Source organism: Haliotis rubra, unplaced genomic scaffold (assembly GCF_003918875.1).
Source record: "Haliotis rubra isolate DU_JTF1 unplaced genomic scaffold, ASM391887v1 Scf1148, whole genome shotgun sequence".
In the NCBI taxonomy this organism is placed as follows: domain Eukaryota; kingdom Metazoa; phylum Mollusca; class Gastropoda; order Lepetellida; family Haliotidae; genus Haliotis; species Haliotis rubra.
Window position 1 is genome coordinate 186,742 of NW_025765057.1, and position 26,242 is coordinate 212,983.

The window sequence follows — 26,242 nt, forward strand, 5'->3', positions numbered from 1 at the left end:
TGCAGGGACAATCTGCCACATTCAGTCAGGCCCATAGAATTACAATATGACCTATTTATTTTAAGATACTTTTTACAAAATTCAAGCTGTACAGATTTAATACTTTTACAAAAAGATGTTCCCCATATTTCTGAGCCATAGCTTAAAATTGGTGTGACCAGTCAATAAATCTTTTTTGAATAAATCTGTACAATTAATGTTTCCAAATTTCTTTTGAAAATGATTAATTGATAAAATTGCCTTTATATGACCCATGTAATCATATATTGGTGTAGAGAAATACAACTTCCCCATGACAGATCACCCTTTCAAAGTTACCCTATGGTTAAGTCATTAGATAAAGTTACCCTATGGTTAAGTCATTAGATGTAAAAATGTTTATAAGCTTATTTAAACAAAGATTATAAGATAATTTATAGCAGTCTTGGTACACGTCCTTGATTAATTCCTCCAAATGCAATTATTATAGGTATTTTAAGGCAGTATTAAATGTTGCATGTTATTTACCTAACCTTTCTACCCATTTAAGAACTGCTTTAGCACAATTTAGGTGTAGTAAGCTGTAAGATAGCTGTAGGAACAGGGCGTTATATCAACATTGACTATAATCAAAGATTCTGCACATCATGTAAATAAAGGTCTAACCTATATTGGACCGCCTCCGTGGTGTAGTGGTTAGAGCGTCCGCCCGGAGTGCGGGAGGTCGCGGGTTCGATTCCCGGCAGCGTCATATCAAAAGACGTTAAAATATGGTACTTGTTGGTCCCTGCCTGGCGCTCGGCATTAATGGAGACAACAAGGACCGGTCGGCTCGGAGTCAGTATAATGTGTCTGAGTGGGGTATTCATGCTTCACTGCGGCGTGTTATCTCAGTGGGCTAGCACTATAAAACCAGCTTAAGTCTGGGCTAGTACAAGCAGCCACACATACACACATACACACGCATGCACGTCGTCATATGAGCGAAATATTCTCCAGCACGACGTTAAACCCAATTTCACCTCACCTCACCTCACCTAACCTATATTGAAGATGAATTCCATGTATTGTTTATTGTGAATCCTATTCACAACTCTGAGAGAGGTATATTACAAACTTAACTTAACCTTACACTTTATACTTTTTAGTTAATCTTCTAGAGAATACTAACTTAAATTTAACTTTAAGTAATTAATCAAATCAGTTGCAAAGATGAATGTAATGTATGATATTCCATAGAGTGTGGTGGCTGAGCGGGCTGGGCGGCGGACTTTGTGTGCTAGCGATTAGGTGCCTGACTCTAAGGGTGTTGGTTCGAATCCCGAATGGGACTCAATCCAACAGAAGTACTAGACTCTGTACTTTACTAAGAAAGTGTAATCCCAAATATAATATATGTTATATTTGACCACTTTCTAAATAGCATTGTGCAATCACAGAGATTAATATGGTTCTTTGACAATACTCTTTTTGAATTATTTTATTTACATGATTGGTCGTGTAATGATCAATACCCTGAACAAAGTTTAATTGGTGAAATTTTTAATTAAAATAATTTGAATTTTAACAAATATTGACTAATTATGAAAACATTTCTAATGTTTCTACAAATTACTAATGCACAAGTACCATAAAAGGTTGTTACCAACAGGCCAAGTTCAAGGCCGTGTAATCAGAATACTGCCAGGGGGGTAACCCTTCTTTCAGGAGCTGTGAATCATTAATGTGCAACTATTTTTCCAAAATTGTTTTTATTCTTAACAAGCACATCCTTGGGGTCATGTTGATATATAGTTCTTGTATTCACCAAGTATGTTGAAGCACTCTCCTATTTCTAGAGGCCCTACAGATTTCGGCCCACGGCCTATAAGGTCACAAATTGCATCAAAAGACACACAACGTCAACAACCCAAATCATGTGCAATAACTATCAGGTTACTCAATGAATCATTATTTGATGAATTTAATGTTATTGTTATATTTACTAAGAAAAATAGCTTTAATATTTTTCTATTTAAAGGACACAAGGACGTGTGGCCCAATCGGCTTTCGCTTGGTTGCGTACAGTAGGCACGACAGATACCTATAACTGTAGTAGGTTCGAATCCCAGTTCACGACAATTACGTTGTTATGTTTGTCAACACCATACCCTCCCTCGTCTGTTTTACCAAAGTGGCAAAACATCTCAGAAACATGTTCACCTCTCCTCCTAAATTAAGCTGGCACGCTTATATTAAAGGAATACTGTTCAAAAGTGCATTTAAACTCAACTCACTCACTCACTCACTCACTCAATGCCAGGTATTGCCCAGTTAACAAATTGGAGTTCTATTTACTACACGAACAAGTCAAACCTGATTTACAGTTTTAACAGGGACACACGATCGTGTAGCACTTGTTAGATAAGTAACGGGAATCTAATTTAGAAAATCAATATAATAAGAGAACGTCGAGTTAATCTCCCCCAACGACGTCTTGGAAAACAGTAATGAAAATATCCGAGAATAGACGTCATGCATGTCGAAAACCTTCAAATGTATGGATTTTTTTACAGACTCAGAAAGGTTAATATTTCCTCTAGCCTAATGATTAAAGCGTTCGCTCGTCTCGCCAAATACCCGGGTTCGATTCCCCACATGGACACAATGTGTGAGACCCATTAGTGGTGTCCCCCGCCGTGATATTGCTGGAGTATTGCTAAAAGCGGCGTAAACTAAACTCACTCACTCACTCACTCACTTATAGGGTCAGGGTCTCGAAGCACAATACAATGTTAGCGTTACCACGACCGTAAGTCCATGTTAAGGTATGGGAGTTACGAACACCTTAGCGCTATGATTGCTTTGCGCAAGTGGGCCCAGGGACGTCTATTTGCAAATTTGCTTTTTACTGTATTTGTAAAGTGTAATTGTTGACTTCGTGGACTATTGCTTCACCTTGGGTTTAATGTAGGGTCGCTATTACAAGTACATATCTACACAAGTCACACATATACATCACTGAGCCACTAATTTCAGTCACAGACTTACTTAACTCCCTACATGCGTGATGTTTGTAATTAGCGAGTCCTTATTACCAGACACGCGATCTTTATTACCTTGTATGTTTCGGAATATGGTGCCATATAGTAATGACTTTCCCTATAACATTTTACGAGCATTATTAGCTGCCGTGCAAGAGAAATTATACACTTGCAAAAAAATATTGGACCAAACGTGTACAACAAAATGTTACTCAGTTGGAAACAATTGCAGATAGGTTTCGTTCAGGTACATAACACAATTGTGACTGACTGACTGAGTTTGGTTTTACGCCGCTTTTAGCTATATTCCAGCAACATCACGGCGGGGGACACCAGAAATTGGCTTCACACATTGTACCCATGTGGGGATTCGAACTCGGGTCTTCGGCGTGACGAGCCAACGATTTAACCATTAGGCTACCCCACCGCCCCACACAATTATAATATGAGTGAGTGAGACAGTTAGTGAATGAATCTGTGAGTGAGTCAGTCAGTGAGTTAGTTAGTGAGTCAGCGAGTGAGTCATCTTCAGAGTGGACCGGGGATTCGAACCTACAGGTGTTAGCGTGTCCAAGCGACACCAGCCTGTGCAGCTCAGACCACGTCTCCGACATGTGACCTAATGCTACGACATATTAAAGGACATGTCAAGGTGTTATGTTTTGGGAAGTCCCATCTTTTTCTGATATGTTATATGACTAGTACAGTAATCTGAACTTCGGACTCGCAGGGAGGAAGTCCGCTTTGAACAGGTTTTCGGGTATATCAAGGCGTAATTTGGGAGTAATCCCGATAGTTGTCTCGAATACAACATGAAGAGGTAGTTCTTGCCTGTCTCACTTGTCTTACAATCAAACATGGTTTTCAACATCTTTTGTTCCAGCTATTTATACTTATATCGTAGCACATTGCACTGCACATCGTCATTATGTATGAACCGGTATATTTAAGTTGGAAGTGCATGTAATGTTTCATGATAATACATGAAATATATCATGTAATATGACCCTTGCTGCGTGTTTCGTTTTCTCTGCATTGACATATGAGTGAGTGAGTGTAGTTTTACTCACTCAGCAATTTTTACAGCTATATGGCGGTGGTCTGTAAATAATCGAGTCTGGATCAGACAATCCAGTGATCAACATCATGAGCATCGATCTACGCAATTGGGATACGATGACATGGGTTAATCCAGACAGCGAGCCTGACCACCCGATCCCGTTAGCCGTCTCTTATGACAAGCATGGGTTGTTGAAGATCAATTCTAACCCGGATTTTCACGGGTTGCATTGACCTATGAAAGTGCGTAGAGGAAAAAGCACATATTGATTGCAAATGTTGCTCTTAACTCATAAATTCATATCTTCAAAGCAGTTTAGATGAACATGGTCAGGAATAAACAATGTGTCGAGTATATAAAAATATATGACAGTCAAATACCGTTGTGTCGAATTTCGATGAGTCGAACACACGGTTGTGTTGAGGTAAATGAGTCATCCGTAATGAGTCATCATTTTGTGGTTGTGTCGAACTTCGGATAACTCGAAGGCCCCTTCGACTTTAACGTTTTTTGACTGTTTACAATTATACATATACAACATGTCGAACGAGTCAGAAGGGAATTAGGCTGTTAGCTGTGTCACCTGGGTGATTGCATGTCGTCATTCTCATCACGTGGCGTGGACCGATGCTCATGCTATCAAGCATAGATTTGCTGACTCGACATTTACAGATTGTCGTGGTATAACATACTGCTCCAACATTGTGTATAACCTGGACCTGTCAACTCTCAGGGCTCAGATACCAGGTCAACATTGGGTAGATACTGAACCTGTCAACTCGCAGGGCTCAGATACCAGGTCAACATTGTGTATAACCTGGACCTGTCAACTCTCAGGGCTCAGATACCAGGTCAACATTGTGTATAACCTGGACCTGTCAACTCTCAGGGCTCAGATACCAGGTCATCGTGTCACACGGATAATTACAGACTGTTGTGGTATAACATACTGCTCCAACATTGTGTATAACCTGGACCTGTCAACTCTCAGGGCTCAGATACCAGGTCAACACTGTGTATAACCTGGACCTGTCAACTCTCAGGGCTCAGATACCAGGTCAACATTGGGTAGATACTGAACCTGTCAACTCGCAGGGCTCAGATACCAGGTCAACACTGTGTATAACCTGGACCTGTCAACTCTCAGGGCTCAGATACCAGGTCAACATTGTGTATAACCTGGACCTGTCAACTCTCAGGGCTCAGATACCAGGTCATCGTGTCACACGGATAATTACAGACTGTTGTGGTATAACATACTGCTCCAACATTGTGCATAACCTGGACCTGTCAACTCTCAGGGCTCAGATACCAGGTCAACACTGTGTATAACCTGGACCTGTCAACTCTCAGGGCTCAGATACCAGGTCAACATTGTGTATAACCTGGACCTGTCAACTCTCAGGGCTCAGATACCAGGTCAACACTGTGTATAACCTGGACCTGTCAACTCTCAGGGCTCAGATACCAGGTCAGCATTGGGTAGATACTGAACCTGTCAACTCGCAGGGCTCAGATACCAGGTCATCGTGCCACACGGACATTTATGGCTGTATGTAATCAGGTGCATGGTGAGGGTTATACGGTGCAAAGCAAAACCTTTCTGTACTCTGGAGATAGCTAAATGCAAATGGTTAAGAATACTTATCTTATATGTTTGTGTGATAACACATACACTGTAATAAAAGGATGATGATGATGATGATGATTATGATGATGATGATGATGATGATGATGATGATGATTTTCAGCGCCTGCATTGTTCAGGAAGCAATATTTATTTAACAACAAATTCAATGCAGTAGAAAGTAAACCAAAAACAAAAGTAAACAAAAACAAATTGCTGGTACAACTTGTACTGAATATAAATTTTATTCAACCGAAATATGTGTTATTTATATGGGTTAGGTATGTTTTAATTACAAAATTGACACAGAACTATGTCCCGTGTGTATGTAACTAAGATGTCGTGTGATCCACGAACTAACCTCAAACCTCAACATATAAATAATCATATCTGCCTCTCAGGTGTAAATTAGCTTTCACTCACCTGTAGCCTGTTGCACGAGGTGCCTCAACCACGTGTTGCCCGACCCAGGGAAACTAGCCAGAGCAGTTAACGGCATCGGGGTGGGGGAAAACCCAATCGTCTTGCACGTGTAGCTCCCGCGTCGCAGGTGAGCTAGAAAGAACGGTCCATGATGGGAAATCCACGGCGACGGAGACCGAGACAGATAGTACAGGCACACGATGTTAATTACGACGATGTATACAACGACACACACCACCGAAGACTTGAGACGCCGATAGAATCGCCGGAAGGTGTTCATCATCTTTCGGTGGCAACACCTTCACTCCTGTCATCATCTTCTTGGAGTCTGAGAGACGGCGTCCGATCAGTGTTCCACAGCTTTTAGTGTTCCTTGTTCACATTCCGTATATCGAGCCGACTGTAACGTGCTGGTCTGCACTGTGAGCTGTAGATTGCCTTGTACAGATATCTAGATAGATAGCAGCCCTCGCTTGGTCGTCCGGCCTCGATCTAAATCATTATCACTGTACTTACATGCAACTGTAGTGTACACAGACGTATGCACATTCACGGGTTATGTCGGTATCGACTGAGGCGAGGGTTTTCACGATTTTCGTTGAACCGTCTCGGGCAGTTACCGTATTTAGTCTGGTGGAGAATTATGTATTGCTGGATTGCCCTCACGTTGAATACGGGTGAGTGAGCGAGAGAGTGAGTGAGTGGGTGGTGGGTGAGTGAGTGAGTGAGTGAGTGAGTGAGTGAGTCCTGAGTGAGTGATGGAGTGAGTGAGTAAATGGGTGAGTGAGTGATGTGGGTGAGTGAGTGAGTTTAGTTTTACGCCGCGCTCAGCAATATCCCAGCTATAAGGCGGCAGTCTGTAAATAATCGAGTCTGGACTAAACAATCCAGTGATCAACAACATGAGCATGGATGTGCGCAACTGGGAACCGATGACATGTGTCAACCAAGTCAGCGAGCCTGACCACCCGATCCCGTTAGTCGCCTCTTACGACAAGCATGGACTGCTGCAGATCAATTCTAGCCCGGATCTTCACGGGTCACTTGGCGAATGTGGTATTCGAAAGCACAAGTATACATTTCTGTCGCGCCTAAGGGACGCAACTCTAGATCTGTACTTGAGACGCCAAAGTGACCAGTAAGGGTAGATAACTATGTAAAGCTACAAAACACTTAACTCAGCTACTCAAGTACTCAGGTGATCGATTGTACAGCGGATCAATCGCCATGGTTACTAAATCGTTGTACATCAGGTATGTTTTCCATCTCCAAACGTGTAAGAAAAAACAAATCAGTGCAAACATGTATGTACAAGAAATACAAAATATTTTTATTGACATGAAAAATTAACTTTTTCGTAGTTTATAATAGTTTTGTATTTCCTTGGTTACATTCTGTATATAATTTCCGATTGTTGATCGCATGAAGGACGTGTATAGAACTTGAGGTGACACCTGAATCTTTGGTCGTTTGAATTTGCCGTACGCGTTTGATACCATGCACACGAGTTCCGGGTCACTGACGCGCATGTCCAGGAAGTTGAACAGCCTTCTGGTTTCATTGAGCATGTTGGTCTGGAGGTCTCGGTACTGCATAATGAGGAGTGGCCCATCGAATTTCAGCCAATCAGTGTTCATGTCCACCCACCCACGTTACTGGAGAGAGACGTACGTTTGCCAATAAATTTAAATCAATGGTGGAACCAAATCTCGTTTACATGGATACTCGTCACTAACATCTTGTAAACCCTTAATTGCCAGCTCTTTACCTGCCAAAAATACCACCAGTGTCATCGTTATTACGTCAGAGGGCCACCCGATTATGTTGCTGTAAGCTGATTTGAGAGAGGAGAGTCTGGCGTGGCGTCTCAACACGGTGAGCCACGGATATACAGACAGTACTTCACCTCTTCACAGCCATGTGTATAGCTGTTTGTTCTGCCACAGACTAACGCTGGTTCTAGTCCACTGAGATACCAAGCTGCTGTTCACGATAGGTACCCCATTCAGACTCCGTGTGGTAATTCAGAATCCACAGGTCCACTAAATTCTTTGAGAGGCATTTAGAAGTTGGAGTAGTAAGGAAGGATCCATAAATGGTCATACTTCGTGGCAAAACCGTTGTTTTATTCCCTTAAGGCCAGACTTGGTAGCATGTGGCATATTTCTTCTTTCTGGACTTTACACACTCCTGGCAGACGCTCTGTCCACAAGTCTACTGGGGCTGTCTGACTCCCAAAGTCCCACAAAGGTATCTCATTAAACACAACTGGTTGTACGACACTTCAGATGAGTTCCTAAGGTCTCGACAAGATTTCTAATTGAAAGAAGTACAGTGATGACTTGACTGGGCTACTGTCTCCCTAAACGAGAATACAGGCGGTGGCTGAGATCTTGGAGGCTGACTAAACAACCCATTCATTCATTCATTCATTCATTCATTCATTCATTCGGTGGGTCATTTGTTCTCACTTTTGCCAAATGAAAAATGTGCAGTTAACCGGTTGAAAGCTTTGAAGAAAACGTGTCATATGAGTAAAATATACATACCATCCAAAATATTTTCTATTTGATCCCGATTGATGGATAACCCGATGATTAAAGCAGGCAATGGGTAAGTCCCAGGTTCGATTCTTGAATGGGTACGGTGGTTGTAAACCCTGATGTTTGTCGGATAACCCATGCCCGTCCTTAACCTACCTTTGGAAAAATCATGTGGAAGGGCATGACCTCTTTGACCCCCATTACGCCGGTTGAACTCCGCCAGGAGGGAGTCGAAGGGGTCCCGGATGAGGAGCACGGCACGGGAGAACGCCCGGCGATGTTCACTCCCCCACTCGTGGGTCTTCACCATCACCACCCGGCCGTCTCTCACCCCCTCCCCGGGGAAGCCATGCTGCTTCAGTGTGACGTCATTGTACACACTGCCGGTTGCAATACCTGCAAGGTGAAGGTCAAAATGAAAACAATTTCCCATGCAATAGTGATCATTTTAGACGCACCCAATACCCTACCGTTACCACTGTTCATAACAACAGCGAGTGAGTGAGTGAGAGCGCGTGCACGTTTCCATTATGTAACAGGTAAATAATCTGCAGCGGGACGACGATAAATTTACATGACAGTTGGTTTGTCTCCAAATTACCATTTTTTAGTTAAAACAGGTACAACTAGCCAGTTCCAGTGGCAGAGGGATTGGTGATATCATTTGATTGTGATGTCATGGCAACGATCTGCACAGAACTGTGATTCATTTCCACTGAAATCTCCGAGACATTAGCGTGATCTCACTCAAACAATATCTCCTGTGGAATTCAGCTGTTTACATTTTGTTCTGGAATGTTCATTATAGGCATATAAGAGAGACATTATTTACATGTTTTGTTTTGTACCGATAGAACACGTTGACATTTGTCAAACAGGGTCACGGTGATACCAGAATACAGCTCTTGTTGTGTTTGCTATTGATCTTTCGCATGATAGCGTCCTTGACGTCGAGGGTCAAGGCCAACGCGTTTAAACTCAATGAGGTTATTTAGAAGGTCATTTATTTCGTGATTTACCTCGGAGACGTGATCCCGGGCGTCTGAAATACATTGTGAAGGAAGAAACGCATATTTTGACTTGATGCAAAGATAACGGAAACCCTTGTCATCAGCTCCATCGATTCCATGGCCGATTTCAATTTTAGGAGATAGAACGAAGACCGAGGGCGTGGGACGCGTTTATTGTACATCCTCCGACACCCTTATCCTTATATATTGAGTGGGGAGATCACTGGAATGATATTTATTCATAGATTTTGCATGATGATGTGGTTCTCATGTCGTCTTTATTGTGATCTAAGCCTGGGGGCCATTGGTTGTATGCACACACGTCCATTAAACGTACTCCAAGGCGTGGTAAGAGACAGTGAGATTCCATATCAAAGATGTTTCCATTCTTCAAATAAACCTTGCCGATGGCTGCCTTTCGTCCACAACTAGCGTTCGATTAAGTGTCGGGCCGAACCAGCTGGAGATCTGTCGTTGGGTGATGCTTCAGATTCAGATATCATACGCGTATGAACTGGGGGGTTGGGGAGCTGCCCCCCAGAAAAAATAGGAAAGCTGGAAATATTTTTAGGGACCATAATAGAGAATTAAACACAAATTCAAGCCTCTGGTAACGTTGAAAAAGTAACATGATCAAAAAACATTTTTCCGCTAATGATAGAATCCAAATTTTTTAATTCATGTCACCCAAAAGTGAAAGTAGAGGCAGTCAGGCTGTTATTAACAGCCAACATGGATTCGAATCAGCGGTAAGTTGACAACATACATTGACATTACAGTGTAGTCTATACAGTAACATTTAGTTTACAGTAATAGCCATATTTTAAGTATAATAGGTGCTGTTTGATTTATTTATTGAAGATCTAAACAATAACAATAAGACACGATTTCAAACTCATACATTGGCAGTGAGGGAGCTGGTTTTATCTGAAAGCCGAATTCATGTATGAAATAAGAATGGCTGCATTATTATATCCCCGCTACGACGTAGTCGCTGGTATATAGCGCTCCGCCCGTGTGTCCGTGCGTCCGTGCGTCCGTGCGTCCGGAATGGTTTCTCTGAGCATAACTAAAAAACTATACCTCTTACAAACTTCAAATTTGGCATGGAACTTACCCTTATGGTGCTATTGTGGATTTTGGCTTTCGATTGCATGATGCCAAAATTGAAAGTTTTCCTAAAATATTATTTTGGTATTCAATAATGGTATTGAAGGCGATCAGACTATAAGCGGGGGCCTTGTTATTGAATGTAATTATAATATATTTATACTATAAAACTATTGTTTTTCAGTACCCTATTGTTCTATTTGTCAGCACCCAAAATATGATTAACAATTAAGAAAAAATGACAGTGACTCCAATTTTGTAGATATTTAAGACCAAATATAAAGAGAATAAGTTATTATAAAGACCTTCTTGTGAAGTATTCTAAAGCTGCAGACAAGGGCTGGGACACTCTTTGTGGAGAAATTGCAAAGTCAAACACTTACAAATTTGAACTGGATTTAAATCATTTGCGAAACTATAGCAATATGCAATTCAGTATTGATCATGTTGCTAGAATGTTTTATCCAGATGATGCTCCTACACATCTTACCCCAGTCAGATGTTATGGAGATGGAAACTGTTTTTTGGAGGTCAGCCTCTCAACTCTGCTTTGGTTTTGAAGATTATTATACTGAACTTCGAGTGAGAGGTGTTTTTGATCTTATCATCAATGAAGAACATTACTTAAATGAATCAAAACTGATAAGTGTTTCTGAAGCCAAAGGTAACGGATCACTGTTACAGTATATTTGACGTCATCCGAAAGTCAGTCTGCAGAGGGTGACAACATGCAGCGTTACAGACATTTAGTGATGAAAACAACAAGAAATGGAGAATATTCATCAGTTTTACACATGTTTAGTTTGCCAAGTGTTCTGAAACGACCAGTTCAATTTATCTATCCCAAAATCCAATATGTGGCTACAAACAGACATGTACTTAATCAAACAATACACCCTCTGAATGATGCGGAGGAGGAACCTGTCTGCATCATGTGGACACATTGTACAAACACAAATAATAAGAGCTGGTCACCAAATCATTTTGTTGCTTGTTTGGATACTGCGAAAAAACATGTTGATGCTGACTTGGCAGAAAGTGACCAAAAAAGAAACAAAAGAAACAGAGGACGTTGGATTTTATGTTTTCAGTTCAGAGCAAGAAGCAATCTCAAAGTGAGACAAAACCATCAGAATTTCCCCGGACACAAGACTCTCAGTCTCATATAAACCCAGTTCCAGACATCATCAGTGAAAGCAAGAGTAAGGATGTTTCAATGGAGAGTTCTCTGACATCTGAGCCCTAATCATCGCCCGGCAGTGATGAAGATGAACGTCAACATGTGTGCAATTCACCTTGTTGTTCTGAAATTAGTGAACCTTATCAGCCAAATGCTGCATCAACCTTGAAAAAGATAACTACAAAACCTTGGAGATCATTCTCGTTTCATGAATATCCTTGGCTTACTCTGTGTACAACAAGAAACAAAGTTTTCTGCTTTTATTGTAGACTGGCTTACGGTAAGGACAGTGATCTGCAGAAGCATCTTACCTCCAGACAACCTGAAGCAACATTCATATCAGAAGGTTTCAACAATTGGAAAAAGTCTGGAGATAAATTCAAAATGCATGATAAGAGTTCATATCACAGAGATGCCCTTGCAAAACACAAGAAACATGGTAATGACAGTGTCACAAGTTTACTTCTGGCAAAAGTTACTAAGGAACAGCAGTGCAGACGAAACCTTCTGCTTGTGCAGCTGTCATGTCTCTTATTCTTATCAAGGCAAGGATTAGCACTTCGAGGGCATATTGAAGAGGAATCGAACTTGTTTCAGCTTCTGAAACTGACAGGTTCTGACATAGAGGGGTTGCCAACATGGTTATCTGAGAAAACATATATGTCTCCTGCAATTGTGAATGAGCAATTGATGCTCCTGGGCCGAGCTGTGCGACTGAAGATTCTTGAGAGAATCAAAGCTGACAGGTTCTTTGCCGTTATGGCGGATGAAACAAGAGACATATCAAACAAAGAACAAGTTGTCATATGTATCCGTTGGGTGGATAATGATTTCAGTGTCCATGAGGATGCTATTGGCCTATATGTGGTTCCCTCCACAACATCAGCAACACTAACAGAAGTACTAAAAGACACACTTATCCGTTGTGACTTACCACTATCGAATTGCCGAGGTCAAGGCTATGATGGTGCAAGTAATTTTCAAGGCCATGTCAATGTAGTTGCTGTCCAACTGCAAAGAGAAGAACCACGAGCAGTTCATGTCCATTGCCTCGCCCACTGTATCAACTTGGCTTTGCAGGAAGCCACTAGAGCATGCAAACCTCTCAGGGATGCTCTTGACATCACAATTGAAGTGAACAAGCTCATTAAATATTCTCCAAAACGAGAACACCTATTCAAGAATCTTCAAAAAGCTCCATCCATTGAGAAGCGTCTTGACATGGATGTGCCTCAAACTGAAAGAACTCGTGGCTTACGACCTCTGTGTCCAACACGTTGGACAGTTAGAACAGGATCTATCAACTCTGTTTTGGAGAACTTTGATACTCTTCGAAAAGCATTTGAAGAAATCAATAAGGGTCACGATGAGTATGCCAGGATTGCAGGTGGTTTACTTTCACAGTTTGACCAGTTTAGTGTGTTTTTTTGGCTGAAAGTTTCTTCCCAAATTTTTGCTGCATCAGAGCAATTGTCTTCGTCCATTCAAAGCGTAGAAACAACGGCAAAGGACGCACAAAAGGGAGCAGAGCAAGTACTGGCGTATTATGATAAGCTGAGGAGTACAGATACTTTTTCAGAGTTCTACAAGTCTGTTGTTGATGAAGCTGAAGACAAAACTGATCCTCCACGTCTACCACGCTACCGGAAGAGGCCCAAGAGATTGGATGATGGATCTAATACTCACACGTTTCCTTCTGTGGAAGATTATTATCGCCAACAATATTTTGAAGGTCTAGACATCGTTTCAGAGCAACTAAAGCGGAGATTCTCACAGAAAGGATTTAACACTGCTGTGGAGATAGAGCTACTGTTGCTGTCTGCTGCAAATGGACGGAACTTTCAAATATCTTCTCACATCAGAGAACTCTACAAAGATGATGTTGACTTTGTTCGATTGAACACACAGCTTTCCATGCTTCATGACACAGTGAAATCTGTCTCCACTGAAAGTGGATGCTTAATCATTGAAGTCACAAATATTGATACTGTTGTATCAATTATCAACTCATCGCCTGTAATAAGGCACCTGTTCAAGGAGATAAGTACCCTTTTGAAGATCTGCTTGACTATTCCTGTCACCACAGCAACATCAGAACGTACCTTCTCCGCGCTTCAACGCCTGAAGTCATACGTCAGATCTACAATGACACAGGAACGTCTGAACAACGTTCTGCTACTGCATGTTCACAAAACCATTGCTGATGAACTATCTCTAGTGGATGTTGCCCGGGAGTTCATTTCTTTCAATGACAGAAGACGCAACTACTTTGGACTTTTCTCATAAGAGCTGAACATTTTGCGAGATGCATTAGCCTGTATAAACAGTCGATCTAGTGTTACCTGAATAATGTAATGCATTTGCTGTTAATTAAAGTTTCAAGTGAACTTGTCTGTCCTTTTCATATATCTCCTCTCTCCACCCCATCCCGCCGTTATCAATTTTGAAATCTTGCCCCCCCCAAAAAAACCCAACAACCACAAAAAAAACCAACAAAAAAACAAAAACCCAAACTTTTAAACTGTTCCTATGCCTATGGATATTCTGCTAGTGTAAGCATGACATTTGAACCTGAAGAGTGTATTGAATAAGGTTTAATGGATAAGGTTCCGTGTTTACCAGAATTGATGTCATGGGATGTAGCGTGCAATATGGTAATATAAATGTGGGTCTGAAACATCTGTCAATATATCATTGAATTTGTAAGACGAATAACGATAAACGAGATAGAGGAAGTTTGTTTTTCATTATTCGACATTAGTAGACAGAATGACAGTCCTGGATCAAGGTAGCTAAAGCTTTATTACATAGATAAAGCTTTAGTCGGATACCTTATTTTTACTGTCATTACCTGTACAGAAAGCCTTATTTCCTAAATAATGCTTTAGTTGGATCAAGCTATGAAAACGTTTATTTGATCAAATATCCTCTATGTCGTGTTGACGGGAGGTAGCATTGTGTCATACGGTACGATTAATAATTCTTCTCTCACAAACCCTCTGCCGGGGCCATCCCTCAAGTAGTTCGTTTTATCTATGTCCACGTGCCGCTATGTCACGTTGACCTCAATGAAACAGTTTAACGTGAATCGCCTAGGATCTCTTTGGTGTTCGTAATAAAAGCTTGCTGGGCCCTTTTTCACCCCTTGTTCTATGTACTTTTTTTTCTCGTCCTCGCTGATAGCAGCAGACTTACGAGACTTGGATCGAATCTCTTGTTTCATTTTGTTATATTTTGTGAGTTCAGAGAGGATTGAACGAAACTCCTCCTCCGAGATTTTGTTGTCAGTGAGTGCCGTAGAAATACGCTCACTCACCGTGTTAAGCTTTGCTTCAGCTAGAACCCCGATCTCATTATGCTTCAATGCTTTACGATGCAGTCTGCGGGATACAAGCTTAAGCCCCAACCCCAACACCCCTGTCACCCCAGCTGTTATTTCGAGCCCCATCACTATAGGTGCGGCCACGATGGTAGCTAACAACCCAACACCTGCCACCCCTAGGCCCATGCTGGCTGCCATAAGGGTAGTATCAGTCCCGTCCACGGCATTGAAAGCTCTATGGTACTTCTTATATAGTGCTTTCCGCTTGTCGCGGTCTTGTTCTAGTTGACGTTTTACATCGCATAACTGCCTCAAGCGGAACCCGTCTACGGTTTCCAGGGTCTTCGCTACTTCATCTATGCCTGGGTACAGTCCCATCCTATAATATATATTACTAAAGATAATTTAATTGGGTTTCAGTTAATAGCCGATCTAGTTTCCAACTAGTGTTCTGGTACTAGTTCAGGGATATAGCTCAACCCCATAATATATTTTAATTGGGTTGTATTTAACCTTCGATTAATGTACTTAAAGCCGATAATACTTAGATCAGCGTACGTGTAAAAAAGCGGGGTCTTAGCTCTACGCCCATTAAAGAGACGAACCCCCTCAAGACTTGGTACAGGTTTATTTCCCGATACCTTAATAATACGGCAACGTTGGTTACTAGCCCTGTCTTCCCACCGTATCAACATATCATCTATAATGTTACGATGCCCAGGAAACGAGGTATCTCCGAGATAGACGTCTATGATGAATGTGAAGTTTTCCGCTACATTTCTAAAGACCTCTTGGTGCTTAAGTAAGCTGATTGATGTCTTAACTTTCTCCTTGGAAGTTACCATGTTGCCCGAGTGGTTTGGTATTGGTGCGATATATATATTAGATTCATAAACTAACTCTCCTGCTGCTAATATACTGTTGCGGTTCGGAACGAACGCTCCTATAATTATGCCGTTGTTCTTAATCTCGGAGACAGTACCATCTTGTCTCAAGGTGATATAAGGTGCGGTGAGGGTTAAGTTGATTAACCATTCAGGCTCTTTAAAATCTGATAGCGGCACCCGCCTATACACGTTGTCTTTGAAGTGCAGGATGTATAAGGCGTCTTCCTCACCAGGCTGATCGAATCCCTCCGTGTGTCCCCTAGATCATTAAGTGTTTTGTTGGGTCGAAGCCAAGACATTGCTATAATACTATTACGATATAATTTCCAACTGGTTTTCTGATAATAGTTCAGGGGTGCACTTCACCCCCATGAAGTGTATGTTGTCGGGTAGGAATATCTTGGTTAGTGATATAGTGTCTTCCACGACCACGGTGACACCCTGCAGACTGGTTTTGGAGTCGACACCCACCCGCACGTAAACGTTGCAAACGTGATACTGTTGTTGTTTCCCCCACCGGAGTTTGACCCCCTTCACGATCTCTACATCATCCCGCGATGGTTCCCCTAGGTAGACTTGGATGATCAGTGTTGAGTTCGCCGGTAGACTCTCCAGGATCCTGACCACGCCTTCGAATTCAGCCACCAACTGCAATACCACGTTTTGCATGCCCGCTTTACTCGATAGCATGTGGGCTGACATACTGGCGAGTGGGCTGATGACTACGCTACGTCTCTGAGTCGGGATGTAAGCCACGAGCAGGGTTCCGTTGTTCACGACTTTGTTTAGGTGGTTGTCTTTGTTATCCGTGAACACGTAGGGGGAGCCGAGCCTAATATTGAGAAACCAGTCGACTTTATCTGGTAATAACACCCACTTATCATCATCGGTGAAGACAAGCGTATATGGTTTGTTTCGGGCGACGGTAGTGCTCTCAACATCGGTTAAGTCGAACAGTTTGCCCCCGAACGATGGGTATATCATCCAGTTATCATCACCGGTGTTGACAAGGGTGTACTTAGTGTTGACTACCGCTCTTGAGGTATCTACTATATCACTTAGGTTGCTAGTACCACCGGAGGACTTCAACGCGTTTGTAAATGCTGTTTTTAAGTTGCAAGGCGTACAATTTACCATCTACTCCGGGGTCGTCGAATCCGCGTGTGTCCCCGAGGTCGGAGATCCCCACATTGATGCATTTTTTCAACTTCATTCCGGGACCTTGTGCGCTGGTCATTTTATGTGCAGCGTTACGCTGAGGTATCCTATATTCACGAGATTATGATTTATATCTAACACCGATATTATCAGCTCAGGGATGTTGCCCTGGGTTAACCTCTTATACTGCCGCGGTGAAAACGACTCGGTTCTACCGTCGTTGTATTTCTCCGTTTTCACCGGTACGGCTCTCAGTATAGTGGAAGGGTGACCCCCTTGAATGTTGTCCGTTGTGCTAACCTGGCTGAGATGAATGCACAGCTCTCGGTACGGTACTAAGTCGGGTAACTTAGTGCCTGTGACGGTAGTCGTTGGTTTTATCTCGTCAGGTGATATACCGAGTGTCCTCGCCAATGGTCGGCTGAGTCTTAAGGGGTTTCTTCCGTTGTTGATTAACACCACTGTACCGTTTGAGTCGTTCATCTTGAGTTCGGCTCCCAATGGTTTGAAGACCTCGTCGCTTAGTGAACACACGCTGTAGTAGCCTTCAGTTATCTGATTGCGGGTGCCACTAACGGTCAGTTTATTGTTGCTAGCGTTGATGTTAGTCCATCGTGGTAGGTAGGTGATATCGCACAGTGCGACTTCGAGTTGACCCGACGTGTTATCGATCGCGTGCGTCAGCTGAACGGCCTCGCCGCTCGTTATTCCTGGAAGTGTTATGTACATGTTAGAGTATATAAACTCATTATATAATAGTTTTAAAACATGAAGATCGTGGTCGCTGATGGGTTGTATTTCAACACCCAGTTCATAGATGTGTTCGGCCAGTATAAGTTTTCGGTGACTAACGCTAAGGTAGTTCACGCTTGGTTCAACAACCCGATGCAGTTCTGGCAGAATCAACTCAACTTCGCCGTGTGGTGCGCTACAACGGGGTGTGGTGTGGCATTGACCGACACTCGGCGTGGCCCACTGAGTCAGTCTGTGTTCACGTTTCACGTGTACTACCAGGTCAGGCGTATCCTCAAAGAGATCAGCGCCCCGCTCCCACAAGAAAAGGCGTGGAATGCAGTAAACAACCAGTACGATAGACGGGCCTACGAACGTATTTGCAACGAATTCGAACTAAACACGAAGACGGATTGGCGTTTGCCGGGACCGAACCACGGGTTGGGTATCCCCATCGTTCACAATATGCCCCTCGTGGAAGCCAGCGAGAAGTTGAAAGAATGGGGATACAAGTCGTATCATATCACAACAAACGAGTGGGATGACCGTTACATGGCTTTCGACAACAGCAAGGATTACAGAGTCTGGAGGTTCGAGCAGGGGGGTGACTGGAAAAAGTTCATGCTGGACACGTCGAAAGGGTTTACTCGTGCCGGGGTAATCAGGTTGAACGACTCGATTCGAACGTACGTGTGGGCGCTGTTGGGTGCGCAGACGCAAACGCGTTCCAATATCCTAGGTAAGGGGACTGCTTACGACGGCTCAGAAACAGTTCGTTGTCACGTTGAGGATGCTATCAATGCTCCAGTTGATCTCCCGAGTGCCATCAAACGCTACCAAGACGTGTTGGAATATGCCAGGTCGAAAGTCGACTACGTGTTCGACGTGGGACTGTACATGGCTCCGAGTGATATGCAACTGAGAGTAAAAAAAGTGGTGGGCTACAACAACGAAATAGTTATAGCCACGGCGGGTCAAAAGTTGGGCGTCAACCTCGATGTCAACGTCCCCCACGTCCCACCACCCACGACCGGTGAAACGGGTATAGTAGCGCCACCCCCGGAGCCTAGGGTTCAACACACACACCTACAGCCCCAGCCTGCAGCCTCCAATCAGCAGCACATCGATCGTAAAACAGCCATGGTGGTTGGTGGGGTAGCTTTGGGGCTCATTTGGTTTAAAATTCCTTAGCCGCTCGTACACCAGACCCGCCACGGCGACGATGGCTGCCCACAGGTTTTGACTAAGCCGCGTGGCAGTTTTAGCCAGAAGCTCAGCAACCACGAGACGATGCTACCCAGGATGCGGGTAGGGCTTCGCAGCCTTACCAGCCAGTTTAGCCAGGGCCTCCCCTAGTTTTTATCCAGTTCCCACCACCACTTGGTGGTGTTGGGCCGCTTGGTGTTGGTGTGGGGGTGGGCCCCCTGTCAGTGACACCACCAGGGTTGATATGATGAAGCCCAGTGCAGTCAGAATGCTGGCGATGGTGATGCCTTGCTCCCGGAACAGGGTCGAATCCTGTCAGCTAGCGTGGTGTCTTCATTTAGAACTTCGATCGATGGTTTCCATTACTCGACTGATCTGCGATCGGAGGGCTTCCGGTTCGAGGAAGCGGATTTCAACCGAGTCCGTCTCTCGTCTTCCAAGTTTTTTATTCTCTCCTCGATACGGCGTTTCATATCATCGTCTGCTTCGGTGAGTTTTATTTTCATCGACTTCGTTCAGTTTCCCCATGTTGTTAACGAGTTCTCCGCGTACATGTTTCAAGGCTTCGTCTAAACCTCGCAGTTCCCTCAGGGGAAATTCGAGCCCAGGCAAGGGTTTGTCATGGTACGTAGCCAATATTTTTTCGATACTGTCCGATGTTTCTTTAGCATCCCCAGTATTGGCCCTGGCTACTTGCAGATCTTGGACGACCTTCGGGGGAAGCTTAGACCGTGCGCCACCGTAATCTATGAAGCCTAGTTCCCCACGGAGCAGTTGACTCCCACCAGGGCGACTTGTGAGTGTTGACAAAGCATATGGCTTCCGTCTTTTTATGATATCAGCCCACGGGTAAGCCTTCAATCGCAGCGTGCCCTTCTTATCGACCATAAACTTGGAATAGTCCCTCCCCAACGGCTTGATGTTGTCTTTATTTTCAACTGCGTCGTAATAATCATCGACGGCCGACTGTACAAGTTCAGTACTTAAGGGGAACGAGGTTTCATCCTGGATATTATCATCCCACATATCCTCCATAGGTATTTCCTCATAACCACCTTCAGCCATTATTTAGTATTAAAACTTATATATTTCATTTATATAACAATGTACGGTAGAAAACTAGATCCTTTCAGAAGATCGAGAGAGCCACTAGGTGTCAAAGCCGTGCGTCAGTCGGTGACCATCACCAACAATCCCAGCAAGATAGACCAGAATCAAACGCTGCTGGTTAGATTTCCAAACCTTGGCGCGAATGACCTCATTGTACCAGGCACTGTTCGACTGGCGTTCAACCTCACGTTGACCTCCGACAGCGACAAACGTGAGCTAGTGCGGAACGTAGGTCGAGCTATCATCAAGAAAACCACCATCAAGATCACCGGTAGCGAGGTGTTGAGCATCGACGACAGCGGCGTGTTTCACTGCTACAGGGACCTCTGGAAAAGCGAGGAGAACGCGTCAATGGCGTGTACCAGGGCATCAGCAAATCGACCAGGTCGGCGCATTGGGTATGCCTTCACGGCAGACCAGTTAGACAAGCTATCGGACGGTGAAAAGGCCATCGCTCAAGCGTCACGGGAACAGGTTCTGCGTGCATTTCGACTTCGAGTTGCTCCACGGAACCGCGCGCCGTTTTACCAAGCGGCGCTGGGTGATAGGCTTGAATACGAGCTCACGTTTAACGACTACAGCAAAGTAGTGCGTACGCCGAACGGCGATGAGGCTAGTTATACCATAGACAACATCTCTCTGGAGTTCGACATGGTCACTAACCCGGAGCTGGCCAGGCAGGTTCGAAACCAGTACTCGGGGAATGTGGCCATCCTGTACGATCGCATACTGAGGCATAGATCCATCGTGCGGGATAAGAGCGACACTGTGTGGAATATCAACCTGAACGTGCCGGCGCGATCGATGAAAGGCATCCTGATCGTCCCCGTGGAGGATTACGAGCGTTCGGAGGGACAGCGAAGTTTTCAACCCGAGATTGAAAAGGTGGAAGTGACCATCGAGGGCGTGCCCAACCAGCTGTTCAGTCATGGTATGAGGGCGTACCAGCAGTGGGATGAGATAAAAAAGCTGCCGAGCAAACATCCATACATAGCCAAAGACCTGGACCTATCATCCGTGCAAATCGGTGAATACTTAACCAACAAGTACGCGCTGTGGTTGGACATGCGATCCACGGATGACGATAAACTACACGGTAGCGGACGCCGTATAGACAACGGTAGTGAGGGATTACTATCCAGATTACCAAGAAGGCTCAACCCGCTGGCAAGTTGAAATTATATCTATGCGTAATTATGGACGCGCAACTTAATATAGACAATGGGAGATTCGTGCAAGCCATCTATTGATTTGCCCCGCTGATTTTACCCGCGACCCACACTGCGCCATAGTGTGCGGGCAGACTGGCTGTGGGAAGACCGTTTTCGTGTTGGATATGTTGGAGGGTACTACAGGGATGTGTTCGACCACATCGTTATCATGTGCCCTACTCTGAGCATGAATAAAACGTACACGGAAAGACCTTGGGTGATGACGGACCCGGACGTACACAGAGTCGATCCGGGGCCACGTCTACAGGACTGGTTGAAAGCTTACCATATGAAATTTAAAGGGAGTCGGCGCTGTTCATACTGGACGACTGCAGCTAATCGCGAGATAACAAAAAAGAGACATGCTATCGTACCTGGCCTTCTCCGGCCGACGCGCAAAGCACAGCGTCTGGGTGCTAACGCAGAAGTTCAACTTCGGTGTTGAAAGACCTCAGGGAGCAGACGCGATGGGTGGCCTTATTTCACTGCAAGGACAGGGATTCGTTCGAGGAGTGTTTGAGAGAGAACGATGTGATGAGCAAATTAGAACGGGAACGGGTGAAGAAACAGCTCGCTGAAACTAAACACGCTAAGCTCGTGCTCAAGACCGACCAACCAGTAGCCTATAGTGTGTTTTAGCTTAGCAATGCTTAGCAATGCTTAGTAAATGCTTAAATGCTTAGCAATGCTTAGTAAATGCTTAGCAAAGCTTAGCAATGCTTAGTATAAATACTTAGCATTTAGTTATAGCTATGGTATTTGAAGTGTTTGTCGTGTGCAACTTAACCTTTATTTCTCTGTGTTTCGCTTATATCGTATATTATATTGTTAAAACTAAAACTTACTTATCACATTATAAGATGGAGTGTGAGGAATTGCTAGAGCAACTGTTGGTACCCCAATCACCACAGGTGGATGATGATAAGCGAGAGAAACTGGTGGCGTTGGCTGTTGGTGGCAAAGCCAAACATTACTTTGGGGAGTACACTCCGGATAAAATTCACAAAATGTCAGCCGAAGAAATCGATAAACTGTACGCTAAATACGAGACTAGACTAGGTGCAGAGATGACAAAGACAATAGGATCGGCTATGACCCAGATATACACTGGTATTGCGTCATACTTCCTTCCCATCCCCCCGGAGCGCCGACTTTACCTGTGGGAAGACCTCGAGAAAGACCCTTTTATCGAACACGCCTTGAGCTCTATTAGCTGCGAGCTGTACCACAAATACGGTATGTTGTTAGCCCCGGTGACGGCGGCGATTATCACGGCAAAGCATTGTCAATTTGAGAGGAAAAATAATAATAATAGTATAGATGGATGCTGCACAGACCCAGACCCCTTCAGAGGAGACGGTGGAGACCCCCGAACTGGAGGAAACCCCCACGTTGGGGAAACCCCAACTGGAGGTGACCCCTCCCACAGTCACCAGGCAGAAGAATCCTAAGAGAGTAGCTGCCGGTAAAAAACGGTGGTGTAACCAACATAAAATTATTAAGGTGACCCACCCGTCTCGATTATTGTTGGTTGTATGCGCAACTGCTGCCGTGGCTATCTCGTGGTTATATACACGACGCAGTGAGGGTCTCCCTCACAGGGATCCCAGGGAGCTCCCGGAATTAAAGGTCAACCCGCATATCATGCAATAAAATATATATTTTTATATCATATACATAATGTCTGAGGGGAAAACGTTCGTCAACGACGCATACCACGCCACAGTGGTCGCCAGTCTAGCCGTAGGATACGCTCGGTTGACCAAAATGGTGCTTAAACAACCGACTATCAAGCTAGATTTCAACCTGCAGGATATGGGTATGCTAATAATGAACCTTGGTATGGCGATGGCCACAAAAGACATCCTAGTAAAACAAGGGATAATACCTGAAGATATTATGAAATAAATATAGGATGGCCACGATAGCTATGATGGTCGGTGGTGCGTTAGTGAATGCCCTGGCATTTTCGGGAGTAATTTCCTCTTTTCGAAACTACGAGAGTCACACGCGGCTGAAATACAGGCAGAGAAAGCGGCACGATCTCGCTATTGAGAAATTACAAACAGCACAGGCTGAGTAATGCGCTAAACAACGCCTCCAGAGGATCGATTACATTAACGAACAACTCAGGCGTGAAAACCATGCCGTTCAAACATTCCACGATGTCGACGACGCAGCGAGAGAATACTTCTTATTAACTGGTAAACGATTGGAGCCACTACAGAAGCCAACACTCGCTCAGTACTACACACACACCATCCAAGGGACAAATGGACCGTGAACTGACCTTCATAGCGCTGGGTATAGCGGCGACTGCTTTGGTTGTGAAACAATTAGACTAATACACATATAAGTATGCTAAACATGTATCGATGCGAATACATACTTATGGGGAAGACCGAGACGTGTGGTAGGGAATGCGGTACTCATGGGTACTGTTGTTTCCACATGGGAAGTCCCAACTACTCGTGTTCTGTGTGTGGTATAGGGGTCAAAGGACACTACTGTTTATGTAAAGCTCACGGAGCGAACGTAGTCAGACATCACCTCATCTACGAGAATAAAAGGAATACATAAAAGAACGGAGGCGACTTCTCAAGATAGCAAATAGATGCCCCAATTAGAGATTATTACACACTTACGTATAGATATGTTTGTGGAACTTGATCCCAGTGAAGACATCGAATCTCGGGTAAAAAACATACTCAAAGATAAACTAAACTTACGGAGACGCTTCAGATTTCAGGTAATATTGAAAGTGGTATGGATTAAAGAGGGTGTTAAGTATACTCGTCCCTTCGTATGTGGGAGGACCATCACGACTCAACACCAGATAGATTGTTTTACAAGTATATCGGAATACATGATCAATTTCAAGGAATGCTTTATCCAACAATGCGAGTACTGGATCGAAACAGCCCATCTAAAAATAGTTGATTGGGGCGACGGAGAGGATATATAGACGCCTTATCATTTTTTACCTTACGGCGGCCCAATTAGACATTAGTTATTATGTGTGTACACAATGACTACTATACAGTTCGTACGCACTGAGCGCGCTGTAGGTAAGTATTTAAGAGGCTGGCGCATGCATGTTAATAGGAACATAGATGTCACAGATATTAAGCCACTGATAGATGATAAAATAAAACAGGAACTAGCCAGTCTGGGAAGTATCAAATTTCAAATCACAGTTAAAATGACACTCGAGAAGAATGTAGGGGATGTTACCGAATACGTTCAGCCTTACTTCCGAGGTAAACAAGAGGTCGTGACCCAGATAGAGACTATAAACGCATCGATCGATACTAGTTTTCAGCAGATACAGGAATACCTAGAACGCTACACACACTTGGGATCTGGGTGGGCTGTAGATAAAATCGATAATGTCTATCTAGACATAGCTAACTACGTGCCGTTCAGAGGCGGGTCATACCTAGACTTACCTCCCTACTATAAGAAAAAACATGCCATAGTCAACGTTAAGAATAGAGGAAACGATTGCTTGAGATTAGCTATCAGATCAGCCTTGTTTCCAGCTGACACTAATTCGAACAGGCCTTCTAGTTATCCCCAAGACGATGGACTCAACTGGGATGGTATAGATGAACCAACCACCATATCTCAGATCACTAAAGTAGAAAAACAGAATAATCTAGCTATAAATGTCTTTGGACACGAAGACAATACAACAATAATACACAGGCTCAGTCCGTTGGTGGGGAAACGTGTTATCAATATATTCATGATCCAACGAGGTGAAAAGTATCACTACACGTGGATAAAACATTTCAGTCGGTTGTTGCACGATCAGTCGAAACACGATGGGAAAAAACACTTTTGTGTGCGATGCCTACACGGCTTCATACGAGCTGATTTATTAGAATCCCACCAGGAGTATTGCCAAGGTGTGGGACAGACGGCTATACGCGTCGACATGCCCGAGGAAGGTGACAATATCCTAAAATTCTACAACCACAAGCACCAAATGTACGTGCCTTATATTATATACGCCGACTTTGAAGCATTGGTCAAACCAATTACCGGCGGGGTTGGGGATACTCCCACAGGCGGGGTTGTTGGGGGTACCCCAACCACACTCAAAACACAAGAGCATGAAGCATGTGGATTTGGATACATAGTCGTCCGTTGTGACGGTGAAACGAAATCTCCCGTAGTATACAGGGGTCCTAATGCGGTTGAAAGGTTTCTAAAGTGTTTGCAGGAGGAAGAAGAAATTATTAGGAACGCGTTGTATAGAATCGCTCCCATGCGTATGACCCAAGCCGACAGGTTAGCTCACTCCCGTAGCATTAACTGTCACGTGTGTGACTCACCACTGAACGGTGATTCGGTGAGAGATCACTGTCACATAACCGGTAAGTATAGAGGTGCCGCTCACAACGCGTGTAACCTTAAACTTAGAATCAACCATAAGACAATAAACATCCCCGTTGTCTTTCACAACTTGAGAGGGTACGACTCACACTTGATCATGCAGGCCATCGCGAAAATCGATGGTAATATAACGTGCATTCCCAACAACATGGAGAAATATCTCTCTTTCAGCTTAGACGGACTTAGGTTCATTGACTCGTGTCAATTTCTATTGTCGTCACTAGCCAGCCTGATTAAAGCCAACGATACCTTCCCTATTA

The 26,242-nt window shown here is 43.8% G+C and overlaps 2 protein-coding genes across 2 annotated transcripts in view; one reads left to right on the plus strand and one right to left on the minus strand.

Annotated features, from left to right (window-relative positions):
- LOC124254049 (WSCD family member CG9164-like) overlaps positions 1-6,413 on the minus strand; it is a 29,018-nt gene extending 22,605 nt beyond the window's left edge. The window contains exon 1 of the mRNA XM_046687912.1: positions 6,113-6,413. Within this exon, the coding sequence (XP_046543868.1) occupies positions 6,113-6,395 (283 nt within the window). The 5' untranslated portion in view covers positions 6,396-6,413. The remainder of the gene's footprint in view (positions 1-6,112) is intronic.
- Positions 6,414-12,339: 5,926 nt separating this feature from the next.
- LOC124254088 (zinc finger MYM-type protein 1-like) lies at positions 12,340-14,241 on the plus strand. The gene has a single exon (XM_046687963.1). It carries the CDS (start codon positions 12,340-12,342, stop codon positions 14,239-14,241), a length of 1,902 nt encoding a protein of 633 aa, XP_046543919.1.
- Positions 14,242-26,242: the final 12,001 nt, after the last annotated feature.

Coding starts and splice junctions, on each gene's coding strand:
- LOC124254088 (XM_046687963.1), top strand. CDS start 12,340: ATGCATGATAAGAGTTCATATCACAGAGATGCCCTTGCAAAACACAAG.